This window comes from Anguilla anguilla, chromosome 8 (genome assembly GCF_013347855.1).
Source record: "Anguilla anguilla isolate fAngAng1 chromosome 8, fAngAng1.pri, whole genome shotgun sequence".
Lineage (NCBI taxonomy): Eukaryota > Metazoa > Chordata > Actinopteri > Anguilliformes > Anguillidae > Anguilla > Anguilla anguilla.
In genome coordinates this window covers 9,366,072-9,390,177 of record NC_049208.1, presented here as the reverse complement: position 1 = coordinate 9,390,177, position 24,106 = coordinate 9,366,072, and the positions used below count along the sequence as shown (strand labels likewise).

Sequence of the window (24,106 nt, the reverse complement as noted above, 5' to 3'; positions counted from 1 at the left end):
AATGTCAAACATTTGGTGGTTATTCTCAAATTACAGGGTTTTTTCCTCTTTAGAATTAGGACAAATCAACCCAGAGTTTTAAAGACAAGTGTGTGTGTGGGACCACAGGTAACTATGGTCTGGCTGCATGTCATTTTGCATGCAACTGGACTGTCTTGAGGTTCACACTGATGTCTGTACCTGTGTCAGAAACCGTTGAATTGTAAACTGAACAGAATCCAATATTGTATTTATTTACTTATTATTTATTTATACAAAAGCCTTCAGGTGATTGCACCAAAACACTACGGAGGACATTTACTTTCTGGATTTAGATTTTCCACGTCTGACGTTCACAGTTTTACCAAACTGCTGGAAGCACTAACCAGATGTGGGAAGTCCACGGGGCAGAAAGTAAAAGTCCTGCCGTGTGTTTCTTCCACCCATCAACTCAGCGAGCTGATTTCCCCAATTAGTTCTACCTCCTGACTGAGAAAATATGCTAATTAGCAAATCAAGGTGACTGGAGCACAATACTGGGAAGGACTATTACTTTCTGAACCTGGATTTTCCACCTTCCGGACATAACGGCATACAAGTGCACGGCTCCAACGGCAGAGTGGGTGGGTATCCGTCAAATTCCACCTCATTCTTCTGTCTCCTCCTTTCGCCGTCCCATTGGTCAGCGCCTCATAAAGAAATCTATGGCAACGTGATCGCCGTGTGTAGAGAACGCAGCTGCGGAGACACGTCCGGGGCTGCGGGTTGAGTCACAAAGCTCGTGCAGCCCAATACGTGTACAAATAGCGCCAAAAACAAATTATTGTAAACGGAAACGCATACTGTATGTGAAACTGCGGGTAGCGTGGGAACCCTAGTTTGTGGTGTAACTTTCTTCACTGACACTGTTGTTCTTAGCGCATTCCGACAGCTGTCGTGCGTATTATGCATCTATCCGACAGTAGGCTATTTCAGGCTAAACTGTATTTTTAATTTTATCAGACACACAAAGCATATTCGTAAAACAGGCTACCGACCGTTTCTATCTCGTAACTGGTATGCATGCACTGTTAGTGGAGCGAATAACAGACTACATGGTCACCGACTGGTGCGTTTAAGCACTCGTACCGTCGTGCTGCGCAGATTGGCCTGCCCGAAAAAGGTGGATCCCGCTTGGAGTAAAAGGGCGCTATTTAGGTGCTTGTGCAGAGCGTCAACGTGGGACACCAACGCAGCTGTTCAAAACAAATGGATTTGGTTTATATAAATGAATTAATTACCAATGTTAAAAAAAACACGCTTTAAAAATTTTAACCTATTTATAAAACCTCAGTGTTCTAAAACAAGGGATTGAATATTGTGCCAACAATTTCAATAATATTTTAATAAGATAATACGAAATTAAAGTACCATAATTAAAATGATTTAATAAAAACGCCGCGTGTTAGTTACTTTAAGCCCCCGCCTTTGTCTCCTTCTCGCTCGCCACTTTTTCTTCGGAGTTCCTCCCCCTGCGGCGCTGGGCGGAGTTTCATACCGAACCAGACGCTCCTTTTGTCGGATCCGTTTCGACCTGACTCCCCGGGGTTTACTGCCGAAAAAAAGACACTTAAAGATCCATAAAACCACTAACGCGACTTTAGCTTTGATTAATAACATCGCGTGTTCGTTACTGACGGGAAAGGTGAGTGATTCGTTTTGTTTTGACGACGTTTTTGACGATTTTCTAATCGTCTCTCCCCGAGTCTTTGTAACATTCATGGCGGCGCTGCAGTGAGGGATTTGGGGCGAAGGAAGGCAGAAGTGCCCGCTCTCGTCTTTACTTTTAAGCTAAGCTCACTGTCCAATCCATTTTAAAAGGCTGTGGTTTTATATTTTTATTATTGCAAATTTAAATGCTGCGACGATACCGTATTTAAAATTTTAATGTATTTGCATCATTTTACACAAATTGCTATTTTAACGAATTTTAGCAGTTACAGCGAATTTTTGACAAAAATGCGAATGAGACATCAAGCCGTTGCTAAGTTTAAAAAGTGCAATAAGTGCTATATTTCGGTACATTTAAATGTTTGAAAGAGAAAATAATGCTTTTTTCGCTCTGCCAAAGCTTCCCTACCAGCGGAAGCTGTGTGCTGACTCCTGCCGGAATAAGGGCGCCATTACGGGGTCTGCAGGCGGACGCAGGGTCGGTGTTTGTGCGTAAACTAGAGAGAGCCTGGAAACAGAAACGTTTTTGCTAAAATACACACTACATTTATTCTGGTTGTCGTGTCGACTGCTAAGATATATAGGCCTATATTTATCGCTTTCTTACTATTAGGCCTACAGGGGAAATTTGTTGTTTTTTACGTGGTTTGGCTCGTTTCTGTTTTCACCGTTAGCGACTTGTACCATTTTTAAGGTACGCAAGGTGTTTCCCTGAGGAAATGTGGAGAGGCTTAGACAGTTTTCTTTACCTTGTTGACCTTGCGAGCGGGCGGGGGATGACACTGTAACCGAGAAAAGCGGCGCCTTGCTCGGCTGCGCAGCTGCGCCACCGCTCGGGGGAGGCGGCCTGAGTTGAGCACGCAGTAAGCTGGGAGCGGAGTCGTGCACGCACTGGCTCGAGCCGCATTTGCCAGGATCATGTCCAGTTCGCGTGGGTGCCCGAACGCGACGCTGACAAACTTTCATTTTGAGGGCTTATGCTACACGCCAGGTAGCTAACCGTTATGCACTTTTGCTTGTTGCGTAAATGAACTTGAGTTAATAATATCTGCGTTATAATGACAAGAATAGCAAGGTTTATAAACCCCTTTTGGCTTCGACTGCAAGATTATGTGTAGCCTAATACGAAACTGTAGCATAGGCTACCCTAGGATAATAATGTAGTTGCACTTGATTTAATGAGTGCATAGCATATAATATTGTTCTAAAATGGAAAGGACTGTTGGTTGACAGGCTAAAGTAATACACTAGAAGTGTCATGGGCAAATAGCACTATCTTCTATGACCTTTAATTTTTGTTTATAAGCTTTAAACAATTGCATTACTTAAACGCTTAATTTCAACATCCTTACGGTGACACTAAATGCTTAACGCAGTTTCATATCTGTCCTGATATAGGTTGTAGCTTCACGGTCAAGACAGAGAATGGAGAGAAAGTCAGTCCACTATTAGTCACTTAATCCCTTTTAAAAGTCACAGCTCCATAAAACATTCTTGGACAGACAGCGATGTCTTCCAGCCCCCAACAGCTAAATATAAATAGGCTACATTTCCATGTCTCCCTCAAACACACACACACACACACACACAGACAGACACAAATAAATATATAATGCCAATTTACCTTATGCATCTCCTTCAAATGTACGATATAATTTCGTATTTTAAGTTTGTATGTAGAGAGAATGGAAGAACACAATGGGGAAAAAATTCTTTCCCCCAAGTATTTTCTAATATTTTGCCTGGTAAAATAATTATTAAAATGTTCACCAATGCTAGTAAAAATGTAAAGATTGTCCATTGCATGTCACCCCTGTGAAGACGAGTATACTCGTAGTCTGGTTCGGTCATTATGTAGGTCAGTGGGCAAAACTGGGCATGCAATCCCGCGGATGCGGTGAACGTCCTGACGACGCCCGTCCACAGGCAGCGAAATTCTTACTGCTACGCTGGCGGGGGAAAGCGTTCAAGTCGGACACAAATGCTATGCTATTGCTGCTGCTTCTAGTGCTACCAGGACTTCAGTAGGCCTGTGGGTGCCCGTCACTGTCAATCGATAGTTAAAAAAAAAAAAAAAAACATTAATCGGATGTCCTTTGCAGTGCGAACGATTACATTGTGCTCACTTCGTTATAGAATATGAATATGTGATAATATCGAAAGGCTATGATGTAGACTACTTTTTTTGGTATTGGACGGTGTCATGATCGTATCCAAAAGCATTATCCCTAAAATATCACTGCATTTTACAGTTGATACATTCAAAATCGCACTCTAAGTCAATAGGTCTACTGTTAATGGCTTATTGCAAGGTGAAATTAAACTGTTTTCCAGTAGGGTATCGCAGAAATCGAATCGGATGTAGCGCCTTTAACACCGCAAAGTACCAAGTCAGCCCGCAGCCACACAGGGCATCAAAGCCCTCTCCGGAACGGAAACATTCTTGCTGTAAAATGTGCATCCAGACCGAGGCTTCAACTGCAGCTGTGCGAGACCCCAATCGGTTTCTTTTCTTTAGTTGTCTTGTTTCGTTGTCCATATACACGAAACGTCAGATTCCAGTAATCCCATCCGTTTTACTGTTTTTTTTTTTTTTCTTTTTCGTTTTTTTTTGACTTTTTAAAAATGGAAAAACGGCACGTAAGCCCCGTCATGAAACTGTATCCTCGCAGCGGGGCAAGACCGCGGACATAGCGTGGTTCGGTCGGCCTCGCTTGGCTGTCTGCTTGGAAGACTGCGTTCCAAAACTGCGTTCTAAAAACTGGTCTTGAATCGTGAATCTATATGGTATCCAGTTAACTGTAGTTGGAGACAAAATTAGGTAACCGACGACCTTTCCCATGTCCTTTGCCCAGCAGCTTAAACGTGCTCATCGTAAGCGAAGGATTGTACCCCAGGAGACGAGGATGTTGTAGGCGGAGCTGTGCTTATGCTGCTAGATTTACCCTAGCAATAAGTCTGTAGATTCGACGGTTATTACCGTTGTCTGATTATCTTACTGATCTTACATTCTGAACAGCTTAATTTCATAAGTAAAACAATGTTACGCAGACACCACCGCGTGCTGCGTATGTGGGAGTACACGTATACGATTATCACGGTTTAAAAAACATCGTTTCAGACATCACCAGAGACCCGGCAAGTCCACCGGGAGCTGCCCAGCCTCTCCCCGCCATGAACGGCAACAGCAGCGTCTCCGGCGCCTCTCAGCCCTCGCGCAACAAGAATCAGCCAGGTACAGAATATAGAAACCCGAAGGGAATTTTTATTTCGCTCGTCGTCCCACCAGCTGCTTACTTTTACCTGTACACTGAGCTCTTACTTCAGCATATGCATCGTAGTTTCTTGTCATATTTGTTTGTGCACTGTTTTGGACTGCATTTGACTGATTCTGTTTTATAAGCATTATTCGTATTATTGTTGGTAATAGTCATAGTAGTATTGTGTCTTTATTTGACTGACACCGCTATCCACAGGGATCTAATTGATAGTTACATAAGCAGTTGGAGATCAGGAATAAAAATCTTAACTATAATTAAATACAGTTGCAAATCAAATAGTTTGTCAATTTAACCAATTTCTAATGACAGGGTTTTCCAGCGAATGTAAAATCCCTGGCTGAGATAGAAAGTAATATCTAAACAGGAGCAGCATAATTGGATATTTGTGTGGCCTTGTTTGAGTTCATTGTTGGAGTTTCTCACTTTTCAAATTCAAACAGGAAAGCAAGTGAACTGTTTTACAATAGCCTTTTACAGGGGCATCTGGCTCTTTTGCAAGAGGGACTACACCACGTGGAGCCGTTTTCTGACAAAATAGCAAACAAAGTGCAGGAGAGTTCTCCTTTGCTGTGCACGCAGTGCGTGTCATTGTTTAGACACCAGTGAGAGATATCATTTGAACGTGAATTGCATTCTGGGCAGGTACTGGACTGTAAAATTAGGAATCGAGATGTTTGCTACTTTTCCCCGGCGTTGGCTAAAAGTGTGCGCGCGCGTGTTTGCGTGCCGGCATTGGCTAAGTGTGCGCACGCGTGTTCTCCAGATGCGTGGTCCAAGGAGGAATGCCTGATGCTGTTGGAGAGGATCCGCAGCCTGCTCCCCGACACCGACGGGATGAAGTACAAGACCACGGAGGCGCACTTTGACTGGGAGAAGGTCGGCTTCGGCGGCTTCACGGGGGACATGTGCAAGCAGAAGTGGCAGAGGGTGTCTACCGAGGTGAGCCCTGATTGGTTGTTTGTCAGCAGAGTTTTTTTTTTTCTTGCCCACTGTTGCTTTAGGCTTCGCTCCTGCTCCTGTGGGGGGGGGGGGGGGGGGGGGTCTTGGCCAGGGTTGTCCGTGAAGCGTATTGTGACAATCGCCGTGAAATGCGCTTTACAAATAAAATTTGATTGATTGAGCGTTGGCATTAAGACGGCGAAGACGGTCAAGACATTGACAGACCCCTGGAAAACGAATCACGAAACGAAATGTCATCTTAAAACGAAATGTCATCTTAAAGTGAAGTGAATGAATGTCGTGTGGCAGCAGGGATTTCAGTGTTTTCCCATTCAACAGTGACGACTCGGGCTTCCTGTTTAGCCAAGCAGCGTGGTCCAGATGGTACAGATTGAATGGTGTTCATGTCAATCTCCCAGCCCCAGTCACTGGGGACTTGCCTTGTACCATGATGTTGTCCTGAACCAGTCTGACTTCATACGGTCACCCTTTCAAATGGCTGGATTAGTTCATTTATCACCTGCAATGCGACCGGGGGATTTAATTGGAATTTTTTTGCGACGTGGGACTTAATCTGAATGACTGTTAACTGATACACAGCTGTAAATTGGACTAGCTGTTACCTGGACTAAGATTAAGATGCACTCACGAAAGAGTGTTCTTTGGGGGGGGGGATGCTATTTTCCACACCTGAGACTGTTAATACAGTGCAGTGTTTGTACAGCGCATGCTTGCTCCTGCACTGTAGGATGTAAGTCCTATAGGAAATTATGTTGCCCGTCTGGGAGGCGCCTGACATTCCTGTGCTGCTTGTTCGTCCTCAGGTGCGGAAGTACAGGACAATGACGGAGCTCATTATCGATGCCACAGAGTACGTGAAGAACCCGTACAAGGGCAAAAAGCTCAAGGTGAGGCTCACGAGACTCATTCGGTACTGTCCGCTGTATAAAAACAGATGTTGGGTTGTTGGCAAAGAGGGCTGGAGTCACAGTATGCCAGAGAACACACTGGCACTTTTTTTGTTGGGTCGTGTGATCCGAGTCACAGCGTAAGCTTCCTCCCACCCAGACGCACCCAGACTTTCCGAAGAAGCCCCTTACCCCGTACTTCCGCTTCTTCATGGAGAAGCGGGCCAAGTACGCCAAGATCCACCCGGAGATGAGCAACCTGGACCTCACCAAGATCCTCTCCAAGAAGTACAAAGAACTGCCGGAGAAGAAGAAGGTGAGGGCCGACAGTGGCCGGACCAGTTCTGTGGCCCATCGGCATGATTGTGATGTCATAGTGGTGTTCACCAGGGGTCTTAGGCCTATTCCTGGATTCAGGGTTTCAACTTCAGAGCACGTGTGCTCCTTGGAAAAAATGTTAGCGTAGAACCCTGTAGTGTTAATCATTGGCATTCATTACTGCAACCTTGGCTATCGACCCTGGAGTGTGAAACCAAGCGCGTGCTGAAGCATGCAACGCCTAGCACCGGCAGCAAGGGGGCGATGTTCCATCCTGTTTAGCACAGAGAGCGCCAGCTGCCGCAGATTACATCATGGGACTTCTCTGATCTCTCCTCACAGCTCAAGTACATCCAGGAGTTCCAGCGGGAGAAGGAGTCCTTCGAGAAGAACATGGCGCGCTTCAAGTGAGGAGCTCCGTCGCCTGGCAACCGGGACACTTGTGTCACCGAGCTCGTTCAGGGCTGTTATGCATGCAGTTTACATAGAGAGAAATTTCTAACTATAGCAGTAAAAACGTGGGGAAACATGATCTGTCCAAACCACAGTGGAACTTCCTCTCTTAAAGCACTGTAACTACGCCCAGCTGCTTATGCTATAACTCAATGGCAACCAGCCCTGTTCCTGGAGATCTACTGTCCTGTAGGTTTTCACTCCAACCCCAATGAAACACACCTCATTCAACGGCTAGGGATCTCACTGAGCTGCTAATTGCTAGAATCAGGTGTGCAAAATTAGGGTTGACATGACAACCTACTGGAAGGTAGATCTCCAGGAACAGGGGTGGCTACCACTGCTGTAACTTACAGACACACATCACCAACTCATGCTGCATCAAGCTGGCTCCCAGTGTAGGTCAGGGTAAATTTCAGTGTTCTACTATTCATATTGAAAGCCTGGGTTTCTTTTATTTCGGAAACTCTTACACACACACTCAACCACAGCTTCTGGTTCCTTGAGTGGTGTCGTCTATCCGGCGCACCCAAACAACACTGTGAGGAGCAAACCCGGTTATGTTGAAATATATTAGAGGTTTGGAAACTCTTAAATTGCAAGGTTTAAAACAAAGCTTAGGACAAATACATATTAACTGCACAGCATTTAATAATTAAAATTCCCTGCATGCTTTTACAATACTTTTTACATTGCGTCCATTTATTATTAAACAGATTCAGTGTTATTACACTCTCCCCTGAGAGTATGAATTCCCTTAATAAAAAAAATAATTTTACGTAGATAAATATTCTGGTGCATCTCCACAGAGAGGACCACCCCGAGCTGATCGAGGAGAGGAAGAAGTCGGACCTCCCGGAGAAGCCCAAAACCCCCCAGCAGCTGTGGTACAACCACGAGAAGAAGACCTACATGAAGCTGCACCCGGACGTGAGTCCTCAGCCTACGAGCCTTTAAACAAGTCCTCAAACTACGAGCCTTTAAACACTTCCTTTTTTATCGTGGCGTTCGAAAATCGGCCTTGCTGGCGAAAAAGCCTTTATTTACGTCGCTAGGCTTTTTTTCGCTAGCGCTGGCCTGGGGAAAAGGATGCCTTTGTGTCATTCTGCGTGCCAGAATGGCTTGAAGCCGCTTGGCTTGTGCAGCTCCAGTGAGGGTTTGCGTTTGCTTCGCTGACCGCAGACAAGGTGTACATAACGAGGCTTGAAGCTGGGGGCTGTAGGACACGTTACAGGTGTAAAATTACACCCCTACCGCTGACGCCAAAAGCGTTTAGGATCACTTCCAACCCGCTGCGTTTAAGTGCCTGCGCGATCCGATCGGCTCTTTTTGTTTTCGTTGTGTGTTTGATGACACCGTCTTGCTTTGAGTTGAGTCATAAAAGCCGTTGTTCGGGCACAATGCTCAAGCACGTATTTTTTTCTTCCCAATTTGTAATTCCCGGTTGCGTTCGTACTCCGGACTCATCGCTGTGACCGCTTCTGTCAGTTCAACAACGAGCTGATGAGCGCACTCTCACTCAGAAGCCTGCATAAAGACGTAAAGACGTAAAAACAAGAAGTTTTCAGGGCTGAGCAGAATTTAGGGGAAGTTGATGCCCTTTCGAGTGATGGAGGGCAGACTCGGCTGATTGACTGGGTCAAATACGCCTCTGTTTTGGATTCAGATACTTTCACACGCTTTACTGATCTTGTCTGGTGTATTGAACCAATGAAAATACTCCCAAAAACGGCAAAATCCCTATCTTCTGGTCATATTGGCAGGCTCAGTTACACCAGGCAAGATCAATTGAGCACAGAAAAGTATTTGAATCCAAAACAAATACGTATTTGACCCGGGTCCAATAGAGAAGTCAGTTGGGTTCCAGGCGCGTTTAGGTGACAGGCTCAAGCGTGTCCGTGCGCTGCTTTTCGGAGTTTCCCGGCGGTGGCCGCTGAGCCACTCCATTAACGGTTTTTCCCGCCTTTCCCGCCGTCTCCAGGTGAGTCAGAAGGAGCTGAAGGAGGCCCTGCGCAGGCAGTGGTCTCAGCTCTCCGACAAGAAGCGCCTCAAGTGGATCAGCAAGGCCCTGGAGCTGCAGAAGGACTACGAGGTGAGAGCTGGGGTCAAAGGTCAGCTCAAAGTTCACTGGGCTTGACGGAGCTGGTATTGTGCAAAATGCTTGTTTTGTAGTCGTCGGTGGATTTCTTTAGAAAATAAAAGTTGTTAGTCATCCAAGACTTTTGATGGTGGCAGTGTAGTATAACGGGTAGGGAACTGGGCTTGTAATCTAAAGGTTGCAGGTTTGATTCCCAGTTGGTACACTGCCGTTGTACTCTTGAGCAAAGCAATTAGCCTGAATTGCTTCAGTATATATCCAGCTGTATAAATGGATGCAATGTAAAGAATGCAAAAGCTGTGGAAGTTGCTCTGGATAAGACCTTCTGCTAAATGCCTGTGATGTAATTTAATGTAGTGTAATGTAATATAATGTAATGTTATGTACTGTAATGTAATGTTAATGTAATGATGGCTGATGCCTGTAATGTTATGTAATGTAGTGTAATGTAATTTAATGTAGAGTAGTGTAATGGAATGATGGCTGATGCCTGTAATGTTATGTAATCTTATGTGACGTAATGCCGGCTGACCTCTCTGTGAAAATGTGGGGTCACCACAGGGCAGCATGCGGGCGTACCACGTGGCGCACCCCGACTCCAACTCCGACGAGCACGTGAAGTCGGTCCTGACCAAGGCCGAGCGGCAGCTCAAGGACAAGTTCGACGGACGGCCCACCAAGCCTCCCCCGTAAGCCCCCCGCTCCGCGACTCGACCCGACGGCCGGGCCGGCCCGCGGCATAAACGCTCTGCGCTTGGTTTCGGGCCACAACCGCTGGGGGGGCGGGTGTCACACGGCCACGAGGGGGGGGGGGGGGGGGCACACGATGCAATGTTTACCTAAGATAAATAACGTTATTTTCGCAATTATTCGTCATTCGTCCCCTATCGCCGACCTAGCGGTATAAATTGAAAATGAAACTGCAGCAGAACATTTCATAACAATATAATGTGAGAAGGATTCTACCAAGTGATTTAACCCCCCCACCTCCCTACCCCCCGCTCCACAGAATCCAACAGCACCCCCCCCCCCCCCCCCCCCTCGACAGACTTGTTTAGGGCCAACAAAATCCTAGGGCCTAGTGTCCAGTCTAGTGGACACTAGGAAACAGGATGTTTGCTCTTTGCCAGCTCTTTGCCAGCGTTGGCTGAGTGTCCATTTCCTGTAGAGAGAGCTGGCGCTGCTGGCACTGCTGGCACAGTCGGTGTATGTGGCCATTTAGCACGACAGTCACGGATGGGCAATGCAAATCTTTTTGTTTTGCCGTGTAGCATTCAGAGGGCGCGAATAGCTTTTTGCGATGCTATTGTCCTCGTCTGCGGTCGGTTGCCCCCGGTTACTTCTTGTTTAGTTTAGGGCCGCAGACAAATCCTAGAGCCAGCTCAGCCTGCAGTGGTGGAGGGAGGGGAAGGTGAGGGGGTGTCGCTCTGGCTCTGCCTCTCTCTTCAAGCGCTCTGACACGGCCGTCCTCCTCCTCCTCCTCTTCCTCAGGAACGGCTACTCGCTGTACTGCGCCGAGCTGATGGTGAACATGAAGGACGTGCCCAGCACGGAGCGCATGGTGCTCTGCAGCAAGCAGTGGAAGATGATGACGCAGAAGGAGAAGGACATGTTCCAGAAGCGCTGCGAGCAGGTCAGGCACACTAACTCGCAGGGGGTCACGCCTCAGTGTCACGGCTTGTTTTTTTTGAAAAGACAAAAACCGCCAAGAAGGAACTGACCTAACACTGACACCGACCTAACTGACACGCAACTCTCTTTCTCTCGTGGCTGATGTGTGTGTGTGTGTGTGTGTGTGTGCACGCACTCCTCTCTCTTCCAGAAAAAGAAGCAGTACGAAGTGGACCTCCAGAGGTTTCTCGAGGTGAGACCCTGGGGTGCGCCTCCGACGGCTCTTCAGGCCCGACTGACGCCATTTTGCCGCTTTATTTACGCCACGCGCCGGATCGGCGGCGGTGCCGCACGACGTCGCTAACCGCTAACTCTTGCGCTCCTCAGAGCCTACCGGTGGAGGAGCGGGACCGGGTCATGACCGAGGAGAAGCTGGGGGGCAGCCGGCTCGGGATGGGGAACGCGGGCACCCTGCTTACAGCCAAGCCCCCTGCAGCCAAGGTGGGACAAAGCAGCCTGTTCACTGCGGAACTGTCGAACAAAGACAATGCAATCATAGCACACTACCATAGACACAAAGGACACATAGCACAGTTTCAAAGACATAATGCATACATTCCACAGTATCACAGACACAATGCACACATTCCACAGTATCACAGACACAATGCATACATAGCACAGTATCACAGACACAATGCATATATAGCACAATATCACAGACACAATGCATACATTCCACAGTATCACAGACACAATGCATACATAGCACAGTATCACAGACACAATGCATACATAGCACAGTATCACAGACACAATGCATACATAGCACAGTATCACAGACACAATGCATACATAGCACAGTATCTTAGACACAATGCATACATTCCACAGTATCACAGACACAATGCATACATAGCACAGTATCACAGACACAATGCATACATAGCACAGTATCTTAGACACAATGCATACATTCCACAGTATCACAGACACAATGCATACATAGCACAGTATCTTAGACACAATGCATACATTCCACAGTATCACAGACACAATGCATACATAGCACAGTATCACAGACACAATGCATACATAGCACAGTATCACAGACACAATGCATACATTCCACAGTATCACAGACACAATGCATACATAGCACAGTATCACAGACACAATGCATACATAGCACAGTATCTTAGACACAATGCATACATTCCACAGTATCACAGACACAGCACATACATAGCAAAGTATCATAAACACAATTCATAGTATCAATATCACAGGGGATATCGATACTATGGATACTAGTGGAGCTGCCGAGGGGCGGAGTTTAGAATACAACCGGTCAACTGCTGTTGGTGCTTTGAAAATGTCAGAGTTTTTTACGTTGGTTCTCTTCGTCAGGAACGCTGCACTGACTTGGAGCAGTGGGTCCAAGGCCTGGCCAAGGACAAGCGCGACGGCAAGAGGCGCACGCGGCTCCCCGAGACGCCCAAGACGGCGGAGGAGATGTGGCAGCAGAGCGTCATCGGAGACTACCTGGCCAAGTACAGGGTGAGGGGTCCTCACCGGGGGGGTTCTGCTGGCGCCTCGAAAGGGGCGTCTGCGTTTCTGCCTGCACAGAATGCGCATTTACGGACGTGTCCGTTTGATTGCAGCTTTGATTAGATGTGGCTCATATCTTTAGGATAAGGTATAGGATGTAGGGTAAATGTTTTTTGGGGAGGGGGATTATTACCTAATCAAATTTTTGAGGATTGTTGACTTTCCTAATTAACCGATGTTTCCAGTTTCATCATTTACTTGGGTATGTTCTTCAGCGTACAGTAACCAAGGAGTAAGTAAGGATTTTTAAAAACCATGGCAACCTTCTGTAGATGCATTTAGAAAAAAGGTTATCATTATGCCCCAAGTCAAGGAAATTAAAACTGGTGGAATACCAGTGCCCCAGGAGCTGTAGAAATCCCAGTGCTTCCCTGAAGCAAGCTGTTCTTCAACACCCAAAACATGTTGGCTTCTGCCAGTTTTATGTTCTTCTTGTTTTCTGGTGATGTATCTAATGGGACAGCTTTACCATTGGAGTGTGGAGACAAGTAATTGCGCTTCACAAGATTCAGAATTTAATATATGTTCATGTGTGCAAAATGGCTGCCATTCATCAAATCCATTCATCAAAATGGGTTCCCCAATTTGTGATGGTTGAGGTAAGATGTCCATCTTAAGGTGTCCTCAGGAAACAAAAGGTTCAATATAGCTAATACAATATTATTATTATTATTATTATTATTATTATTATTGTGCATTTTGTACGCTTAGCCAATGGTGAAGTGAATCCCACCCTTGAGAGTTGCCATTTTCTCTTTGAGGGAAGTACAGTGTGCAGGAGGGAGAGAGGATTGGTTGGGAAGTATGTCACTCACCGAGCTTAGCACCCTGGCATCCAATGAGAGCCTGTCGTTGACCCTTCTCCCCGCCCCCTCGCACCTTCCCGCCCGCAGAACGACCGCAAGAAGGCGCAGAACGCCATGGAGTCGGCCTGGAAGTCGATGGAGAAGAAGGAGAAGATCCCCTGGATCAAGAAGGCGGCCGAAGACCAGAAGCGATACGAGGTTCAGTACCGGCCTGTGGTCAGTGACCAGACGTTTTGACCTCTGTCTTCTCCAGTGTGCTGAAGAAAGTGTCAAAATGTTGGTCAAACCCGCTCCTCTGTTTTATTTTTCTCGCCGGTTGGAGTGTAGGCACTCTGGGCCATGCGTCTCTTTTGTGTTTCCTCTTTTTTCCCATTTGACTTGTTTTTTGTTTCTTCTGTCCTTTCCCGGGCTGTTCTGTTTCTCGGTCCTACTGTGTTCGTATAGTCCCGATTTCTAATGAATTTGCTAGTTTGTGTGTTTTATACATCACACATGTACATAGATACATAATTGCTTATGCATATAAATGTGTATAAATGTTTTTTTTTTTAAATAATTTTGGGCGCTGGATTTGATGTGCATGCAATGTAGTGTATGTATGTTAATACTTTTATATGTTTGACACTGTGTGTATTGATGAAGTGTGCACTTTTGTGCAGATATACTGTAATGCTAATATGTTTAGTATGAATGACAGTGTGTGTGCTGGTATAGTGTACTATAGAGTGGCGGTGCAGATTTGAGTGTGCTACAGAGTGGCTGTGCAGATTTGAGTGTACTGGTGTAGTGTGCTACAGTGTGACTGTGCCGATATGAGTGTGCTACAGTGTAGCTGTGCAGATTTGAGTGTACTGGTGTAGTGTGCTACAGTGTGACTGTACAGGTATGAGTGTGCTACAGTGTGACTGTACAGGTATGAGTGTGCTACAGTGTGGCTATGCAGATTTGAGTGTGCTACAGTGTATCTGTGCAGGTATGAGTGTGCTGGTGTAGTGTGCTACAGTGTGGTTGTGCAGGTATGAGTGTGCTGGTGTAGTTGACGGTGTTGCTCTGTTGCAGAGGGAGTTGCTGGAAATGAGGACGCCTCAGACAGGACAGGGGCAGAGGAAACCAAAATTTGACGGGGAACCGAAGAAGCCCCCTGTGTGAGTGACCATAACCAGCAACCCCCCCCCCCCCCCTTCTCTCTCTCTTTTTCTCTCTCCCTCTCTGTCTCTCTTCCCTGTCTTTTCCTTCCCTCTCTTAATTCCTCTCTCTCCTTGGTTTTGCCCGTACTTGCTTTCCTTGTCTTCTCTCCTTTTCTTTCCTTTCTGTCCCTCTATCTTTGCCTTTTTCTTTCCCGTTTCTCCCGATTCTTTCGTTTCTTTCTCATTTCTCTGACTTCTCTCCCGTTTCTCCCATCTCACTTCCGTTTCTCTCCTTCCCCTCCCCTTTTTTCGTGTCCTCAGGAGCGGCTACCAGATGTTCTCCCAGGAGCTCCTGACCAACGGCGAGCTGAACCACTTCAGCCTGAAGGAGCGCATGGTGGAGATCGGCAAGCGCTGGCACAAGCTGAGCCAGAGCCAGAAGGACAAGTACAAGAAGCTGGTGGAGCAGCATCAGATGGAGTACAAGGCCGACCTGGAGGCCTGGGTCAAGGTGGGAGGCCAAGGGCAACCGGGGCTTGGGTTTTGGGCTAGTTAGGCCTCTTGGTGGTACTCATTTTTTGTTTTCCTCTTTTTTTCCCTCTTTCTCCTTGTGCTCTCTCTCTCTCTCTCTCTCTTCTCTCTCTCTCGCAGTCCCTCTCTCCTCAGGAGCGAGCCGTTTACAAGGAATTTTCCACCACGGTGAGTTTGGGAGTTTTGAGCCCAAGGAAAACGCCCTCCCCGTTCGCCCCACGCGTCCATCAGTGTGTCCGAGTCATGACCTCCCCCCCCCCCCGCCCCACTGCACAATCCCAGCATGCCCTTCATAAATGAGTACGTCCACAGTGGGGGAGGGGGTGGCTGAAAGTGGCCGGGGGAATCATCTCTGGAGACCACCCCATTCTTCATTTCCGATGGCGTTAAGAGGCTGGTTTGTGCTTTTCCCCTCTGCATGCCCTGTCAATCAAGCGTCAGTGTTTCAGCTCCACTGTGAGGGAGGCGGGCTGGGGTGGGCGGGGCTACTTAGTGAGCCCGTGAGCCAGCCAGTTCTGTTTCAGCCAAAATGTCCTCTCATGTATTGAGTTAGAGTTGAGTATATTCTCAGGTTACTGTTACTAACATTGCAAAGCAAAGAGGCTGTTAAAAAAAAAAAAAAAAAAAAGGCGACTAATCAACGCTTGAGCTCCAACGGTGTCTATCCGCTGCTCTCTCCCCCCCCCCCCCCCCCCCCCCACCCCCTGGTTTCTGTGTGTCTGTAGAAGCGGCGCAGCACGGCCAAGGCGCGGGGTCCAGCGGCGAAGGTTCGAGTGGTGAAGGGGAAGGCGGTAGGTGCCAGAGCCGCAGGACTGGGGGCCGGGGGGGGCAGGCGAGCGATGGCGTACAGGGCCAAGGTAACGCCCGTTCGCCCCGAGCACTCGCTCACCACACCGAGGGGGGGGGGAGGGGGGGGGGAGTGCGAATGGAGGGAGTGGGGAGGGGGGACACAACGTTTGGTAGCAATAGCAACGCTGAAGAGCGACGTGTTGCCACAAGGCCGCCAGGTCAGAGGCTCAGCTTGACATGTGGTGTGTGTGTGTGTGTGTGTCAGTGTCAGTGTGTGTGTGTGTGTGTGTCAGTGCGTGCGAGTGTGTGTGTGTGTGTGTGTGTCAGTATGTGCGTGTGTCTGTGTGTGTGTGTGTGTGTGTGTGTCAGTGTGTGTGTGTGAGTGTGTGCGTGCGTGCATGCGTGTGTGTCAGTGTGTGTGTGTGTGTGTGTGTGTGTGTGAGTGAGTGTGTGTGTGTCAGTGTGTGTGTGTGTGTGTGTGTCAGTGTGCGTGTGGGTGTGTGTGTGTGTCAGTGTGTGTGTGTGTGTGTGTGTGTGTGTGTCAGTGTGTGTGTGGAACAGAGGGGGGAGAGGAGTGACCCTGTTCTCTGCAGCAGGACACCTCGGATTCAGAGGAAGATGAAAAGACCGATTCGTCCGATTCCGAGGATGACGACGATGAAGACTCTTCAGGAAGCACTGACAGTGACGATGATGACGAGGTAAGAAACGCTCTCGGTGTCACCGAGAGACTGCAAATTGACAGTAGGACAATAATTTTTATTTTGATATAAATATGTTCCTTAAGATATGCAGGTCGAGTTAATTAGGATTTCATTACGGGCTGGCTTGTTCTGCTGAAGAACAGCCATGGAATCTTGACTGGTGGTTCTGATTGGCTGGCAGGCTCACAATGGTAGCACGGCATTGGCTATTGAGTCGCCTAGGGAGGGAGGGAGAGTTTCAGTTGGTACTGTAGTCCATGTCTCGTAGAAGACAAGCTTGTAACCCATTTACCTTGACCTCTAGTCATCACCAACTAACAAAAGCTATTTCCTTTACCAAGAACGATGATGATGACGATGAGGACGATGAGGACGAGGACGACGAGGAAGATGACGAAGACCAATCGGACGGATCCAGCAGCTCATCCACAGATAGCAGTGACTCGGACTCTGATTAGCCCTGCCCACAGGAGGAGGAGCTGTGCGGCATGGGGGAGGTGACAGGGGAGGGGGTCCTCCCCAAACCGGTCCCCCCCCCCCACCTAGACTGACTGAAACAGCGGGCCAGGGCTGGCACCCCCCCCCCCCTCCTCTTCCTCAAAGGCTCTTACGCTATTGGACGATTTCTCTTCTAAAGGAGGCGTGTTACATGTGTGTCGTTTTTTTTTTATTGCCTTTCTGGAGGTGTTACGAAAGACGGCCATTTTGTTTTGTTTTTTACATGAAATGGGAACGCTGAAGCACCCGAAGCGTTTGGACGTGTTTCGTTAGTGCTGCGATGTTTTGGCGGGGAGCGATGCGGACTCCCCAAAGCCCTTGTGTGTCCGTTTTCCACGTGCCAGGAGGAGGAGGAGGAGGGACTCCTTTTCGTACTCCACGGACACCTTTCTGGGGGGAAAAATTGCTAATAAATGCACTTTTTTTTCTTGTATTAAGCGGGTGTATGATGATGATGCACATGTACCTCGAGCGCTGCTAAAGATCAGTGAATTTGCGACTGCACAAACGAGCAGGAATCTGCGGGTGGGAGATTTGTGCCTTCGACACGTAAGCTAAAAACATTTCTACACGTTGGAACCCAACTCGCTTAATAGTTGGTCAACAATACAGGGCCTGACTCAGGAAACTGCAGGGTTTGAACAAAAATGAGCGCAGGACATGTTTCTGGATGTTTATGCTCACTGGTGGCATTTAGGCAACTGTGTGAGTGTGTGTGTGTGTGTGTGTGTTACTTGAACATAATGTTAACTGCTAAAGATACGACTGGAAGATCCTAGCTTTTAACAGTTGATAAATGGAGCTTAGGTTAACCCTTTGAAGAGCAGGTTTTTTGGAATGGTATTATTATTTTTTTTCATTTTAGTGTTTTTTTACAACTCCTTTGCTTTCAGTTGCCAGTAGTGATTGTTACATCAGCATAAGAATGTTCAGTTAAGAGCATTCTAATGGCTTATTTGGGATCTTGCGCTGTAAAGGGTTAAAAGCATAGAGCATGGTTATGCAGGTTCCTTTTTCACACGTGTTCTTTGCCAGTCTTTCCAGCTCAGTCCTTCTGCCCATCGTCCATCAATTATCTTCTGCTTACTCTTCACCACCTCCTCTTCATCACTACTGTTCCAGGCCCTGCTGCTCTTCATCTGCCTCCTCTTCATCACTACTGTTCCAGGCCCTACTGCTCTTCATCTGCCTCCTCTTCATCAATACTGTTCCAGGGCCTGCTGCTCTTCATCTGCCTCCTCTTCATCACCTCCTCTTCATCACTACTGTCCCAGGCCCTGCTGCTCTTCATCTGCCTCCTCTTCATCAATACTGTTCCAGGCCCTGCTGCTCTTCATCTGCCTCCTCTTCATCACTGCTGTTCCAGGCTCAGCTGCTCATCAGTGATGGTCAAGCGAAGGTCCATGAAATCCCGTAATAGACGATATTAGTGTGTCAACTTGTTCCAACAAACCCCAAGGTTTGCGCTCCAGAGAAAATGAATAGTTTGGTTCGAATCCGTCATTGATGGCACTTTTTTGTTCCATTTTTAATTTCCGGAAACCTCTCCCATCACTGCTGAAATCCCTCTCCCGGCTGGTCTCCCTACTAGCTGGACCCCTACGCCCATGTTTGCCTGTCTGTCTGTCCGTCTGTCTTTGAATGAACCCCTTCATATTTCAGACAGTGTCATAAGAGCACATTCTATCCAACCTCAGCATCCTTTGGAAAACTCATCAGTTCCTCTGCATTCTCCAAACCTGGACCTGTGCTATGATTGGACCAGTTTGCATTGCATCACTTGAAGGGGTGTGTCTAACTCTTGGACGAAGTATTACGGCTTGACGTTCTTTTTTTTAACAATGCATCATTGCCTTTTCACATCTAGTCACATTTTCAAAAAAATTTTAAAAATTAAAATAGTTTTCACTTTTCAGACTGCCTAGGAAGTCATGGAGACAGTGCTCATGTGAACGTCAATTATTTTGCATGGTTTTGATGGACCTATTCATGCTCACCTTCTCACCGGATACCACACATTAAACCACAGGACACTTGCTTTTTTAAAATTTTTAATAATATCTTTTATATAGACTTTTTTTTTGTATGTATATATAAACAAAAACTTCTAGCCCCATTTCCATCCCTCTCCCCCTGCACACACACACCCGCTACACACATTCCAGAAGACCAAAAGTAGCAATAAATTATTTCTGCCTCGAACGACCTAAAGAGGGGACTCCCATCTACAGTGCAAAGCAAACGCACAGCCTGGGTGGTAAGAACTGGGTGGGGATTCTGCTGAGGTCAAAGGACTACAAATCCCACAAAGCACCACTGCTGCCCTGACCCCTCATTCAAGTAGTCCATGTTCAATCTGTTTTTAAAAAAAAAAAGATTCCTCAGAAAGATTATGCTCCATTTCTTAAGAAGTTTACTGATGCTTTTGACATCGGATTGAAGGTGTCTTCACCTGGCTGGAAGCTGAGGTATGTACAAGTTAAACACACCTCTACAACTTGTGTCAAGTTTGCTTCTGACACCTGTGTTGGACAACAAGGACAAGGAGGCTAATGTAAAAAGAATACAGAGGTCTAATCCAGAATCCAGATTGAGACAACTCAGTATGAGGACAATCAATTTATCCTTTCCTGAAGGTAGCACAGAACATGAGATTCTATTGCCCGTGGCCACAATTTAATTTTCAGAATAAGTTTGGGGTTTCTGGTGATAACGGTTGCGTACCTAGAACAGGAGCTTTCTGGTTTCAGACTAAACCCAGACTCTATTAATGAGCAAAAACACCGTCATCATTTACAGTGCAAAGCCCCCAGATTATCAGTATAAGCATGAACCTCAATGGAAAACCTTGTGCAGCTGTTCTGACTGGGAGAAGAAACATCAGCGTGGTGCCACCCTGGCAGTCAGTTACGGAACGAACGGTGGTTCATTCAGGATCTGGGAGACTTGAGTAGAGTCGTTGTGTAGTGTAAGCCCCCCAAAACTGCTGACTGCCCAGGCCAGTGGCCCAACCTGCATGGCATTCCCACAAATCCACTGCGTGCGTTGCTTAGCATCAATCAAGAAGACGTGAGCTGTGACAGCATACTGAAAAAATATATATATCATACTTTTTTTTTCTCCCTCCCCCTCTTCCAATTCACCTCACCACACTTAATCTCGCTCTGCTACATCCCGTGCAGTTACACCAGTATTATAAAACATGTTATACGATTTTAGAGCCCATTATTCCACATGACCCATAAAGTTACATCTGGTTAAACGTCCATGCCAGGACACCCCACCCCCCATCCCCATCCCCACCCCCCCCCCCCCCCCCCTTACTGCATCCTGGCCTGCAGCCAGGTTGTGGTGCCCCCCAATGTCAGCACTCCACCCCCTGACCCCCGTCCCACCCCAAAAGAGCAAAAGAATATCAGGACCATCCCAAAAATTGTCCCCAACATGCTTTACAGCTGCGGTTAAGCACAGACTATAAAAAGAGAGACGTCTCGACCAACAACGGAAAACGAGATTGGGTGACGGCCCGCCCAAATCGACCTCTCTCCCCCTCCCCAAAACCACACCCACACCCAAAAAAAAAAGCCAATGATGAGACGATTACCCCGTAGACCCCACCCCTCCCTCCCACCCCCCTCCCCCTCGCTGCAGGTCAACCCCCGTGGTGATTATTACTGTAGGTGTGCCGGGTAAAGGCAGGACTGTCCCGTCCCGCACCCCCCTCCACCCTCCCCCTCCCCCTCCCCCTCTCCCCCTCCCCCGGCACACGCGCCCCCGCCCCGCCGCCGTCATAAGGCACCTCCAGCAGCTTTTTGTGGAGGTAATGCTTCACCTCCTCGATCCCGTTCAGCTTCTCCAGCTCCAGGTATGGCAGCTGAAAGGGGGGGGGGGGGGGGGGGGGCGTTATTATTTCTAATTTTAATTTATCTCCACCAGCCAAAGTCACAAGCAGAGCTCTCTCGAACCAGGGCAGCCCAACCCTGTTCCTGGATATCTACCACCCTGTAGATTTTCATTTCAGCCATAAATTGGTACACCAGATTCTACTAAAGCCTACTGACTTGAGTAGGTCTCCAGGAACAGGGTCAGGCAGCCCTGCTCTAGACTCATCCTTTAATAATACAGGAAGCATCTGAAATATTTTGTTATACAAATTGTATCTATCCCCCTCACTGACATCTGCGCTCATCTACTTCATACGTGAATGTGTCGCAGTTTGCATTTGTGTTATAAAGTTAAAACGGTGAAGCCAAGAATCGTCCCAACGTGACCCCACACGGGGCGCCCCTAATTTCCAGCGCCCCCGCCCGCGGCCCGGGACCCACCTGGAGGATTGACGTAGCCCAGCAGCTGCAGGTGACGGTCCCTCATGGCCCGTGAGCCCACCAGCACGTCCGAGTTGTGGCAGTAGTGCCACTTGTCATTGACCGACATGATCACTCTGCAGAAAAGCAAGGACGGGTGTGTGATGAGCATACGTGTGTATTACACACTCACACACATACACACACACACGCCCGTGCGCACATACACACACACACGCGCGGCGCGCGCACACACACACGCGCGGCCCATACACACACACGCGCGCGGCACACACACACACACGCATATACACACACACGCATATACACACACACATATACACAGAAACACACGCACACACACACACACACACATATACACACACACACACGCACACACACACACACACACACACGCATATACACACACACACGCACACGCACACGCACACACACACGTACATGCATGCACACACACACACACACATACACACGCACGCGCCCACATACACACACACACACGCACGCACGCACGCGCGCGAGCGCACATACACACACACGCACGCACGTACATACATGCGCACACACACACACACACACACACATATACATGCATGCACGCACACACACACACACGTACATGCATGCACACACACACACACACACACACATATACATGCATGCGCACACACACACACACACATATACATGCATGCACGCACACACCACACACACGTGCACAAGAACACACGTACACTGACACAGACACACGTACACACACACACACACATACGGTATACATACACACACATGCATAAACACACACACTTGCTTATTATACATGTATGCCACACACACACACACACACACACATACATGCACAAACAGGCCATCGCACAAAAAGGAAAACACTTCAGTAAATTATGGATATTGAAAGTGAACTGAAAGCAGCTGCTTCCACACAGGTGTGACTCCCGAGTCAATTCAACAATCCCAGCATGCCTGGGGTGTGTATAACAGTAACTGGGTAGGCGCAGTTGCCCAATTTTTGGCTACCACAGACGGTCTGTCGGGAAACGTACAGAGCGGGATACTGATAAGTGTTTGTTTTGAACGGTGCATGTAGTAACTTCACTGAGCATTTAAAGAGTGTCATTCAGTTGTTTGAGCACAAAGATTCTGCGGGCTGCGTTTACGAACCACTCACAGGGGCACACAGCCAGTCCGCATTACGCCTGTGCTAGCGGGTGTTTTTAAAAAAATCTGTCCTGAACACTGAACAGAGCGCCCCCCCCCCCAGCCCTTGGGCCACGTCTCCCCCTCACCTCTTGACCTGGTGGTGCTCAGCGGCGCCCCTCTCTGTCTCGGGACAGCCCGGCGGGTGCAGCTGCAGAGGGGGACGGGGGCCCCACGCCCCCCTCCCCCCCCTCCGGGGAGGGGACCGCCTCGTAGAAGGCGGGCAGGTCGCAGTCGGGCCCCTGGGCCGGCACCGAGGCCCCGCCCTCGTCCTCCAGGATCTTCCCGATGGAGAACTGGAAGAGGGAGTCCGGGCCGGCCCCGCCCCCAGCCCCCGGGGCCCCGCCCTGGGCCAGGCAGTCGGACGGGCTGCTGAGGGTGGAGCTGTCCTGGCTCTCCAGCGACTGCTCCTTGGCCAGGCTGGCGTAGTACTCCGACGCGGGGTAGTAGGGGCTGTAGTCCAGCGGCCCGCCCCCGTTGGGGCCCCCCCCTCGGGGGCGCGGGGGGCCGCCGGGACCTGCGGCCGGATGTGGTGGGGCAGGAAGGGCGATTCAGGGGCCCCCAGCTCCTCCCCGGCCCGCCCCTCGGCCCCTCCTCTAGCTGGGCGAAGGGGGAGAACTTCTGGAAGTCGGAGGCCAGGGCGGAGACGGACGCCTGCCCGTCGGGGGACTTGGACGCCACGCCGGCGCTCAGGGCCCCGACGCAGGGCGGCGAGACCACGCCCAAGCTAGCCCCGCCCCCTGCCTTGATTGGCAGCACACTCCCCGAGCTGTCAATCCACAGCAGGAAGTCTGACAGGAAAGAAAAAAAAAAACACAAGAATATTGAAAGGTATAGATGATTATGAATAGTTAGTTAAAATGATACAGCCGTTTGAGCTGTGGAAGAATAAGATGGCTGACCTGTGTAGTAGCCCGGGGCCAGAACCTCATCCTGCTTGTAGCCGTGTTCCCCAACCAGCTGCCGCAGAGCCTCTGCCACCAGACCCTTATAGCTGCAGCACAAACAGTCACAGTCACGCATGCACACACACAGACAAACACAGACATGCACACGCACACAGGCACACACACGCATACACACACGCACAGACACACGCACACGCTCACACACACACAGAGACACGTGCGCGCACACACACACACCACACACTAAGGCTCAGGCTAACGCGGGACTGCTGACGTGCCGCACACACACACACAC

General features: G+C 48.5%; 2 protein-coding genes across 5 annotated transcripts in view; one reads left to right on the top strand and one right to left on the bottom strand.

The window, feature by feature from the left end:
* The first annotated feature begins 1,203 nt into the window (after window positions 1–1,203).
* LOC118233878 (nucleolar transcription factor 1-A-like) lies at window positions 1,204–18,175 on the top strand. Of its 4 annotated transcripts, none has more exons than XM_035429938.1 (20): window positions 1,204–1,663; window positions 4,811–4,924; window positions 5,734–5,909; window positions 6,734–6,817; window positions 6,978–7,133; window positions 7,478–7,542; window positions 8,398–8,518; window positions 9,570–9,680; window positions 10,248–10,375; window positions 11,178–11,319; window positions 11,509–11,550; window positions 11,685–11,798; window positions 12,708–12,857; window positions 13,802–13,930; window positions 14,774–14,859; window positions 15,163–15,352; window positions 15,493–15,540; window positions 16,098–16,229; window positions 16,755–16,862; window positions 17,207–18,175. In XM_035429938.1, the coding sequence occupies exons 2-20, from the start codon at window positions 4,864–4,866 to the stop codon at window positions 17,321–17,323; spliced, it is 2,160 nt and encodes a 719-aa protein (XP_035285829.1). In that variant the 5' UTR covers window positions 1,204–1,663; window positions 4,811–4,863; the 3' UTR covers window positions 17,324–18,175. The 4 variants fall into 4 exon arrangements, with proteins under 4 accessions (XP_035285829.1, XP_035285828.1, XP_035285826.1 ...); XM_035429937.1 differs by lacking the exon at window positions 1,204–1,663 and adding an exon at window positions 1,727–2,680 and having other exon boundaries at window positions 16,098–16,163; XM_035429935.1 differs by lacking the exon at window positions 1,204–1,663 and adding an exon at window positions 1,728–2,680.
* A 2,947-nt stretch (window positions 18,176–21,122) lies between these two features.
* Window positions 21,123–24,106, bottom strand: part of fastk (Fas-activated serine/threonine kinase) — an 11,482-nt gene continuing 8,498 nt past the window's right edge. The window contains 7 exon segments of the mRNA XM_035430421.1: window positions 21,123–21,237; window positions 21,689–21,804; window positions 22,993–23,075; window positions 23,077–23,394; window positions 23,397–23,494; window positions 23,497–23,694; window positions 23,806–23,897. Of these exon segments, the coding sequence (XP_035286312.1) occupies window positions 21,152–21,237; window positions 21,689–21,804; window positions 22,993–23,075; window positions 23,077–23,394; window positions 23,397–23,494; window positions 23,497–23,694; window positions 23,806–23,897 (991 nt within the window). The 3' untranslated portion in view covers window positions 21,123–21,151.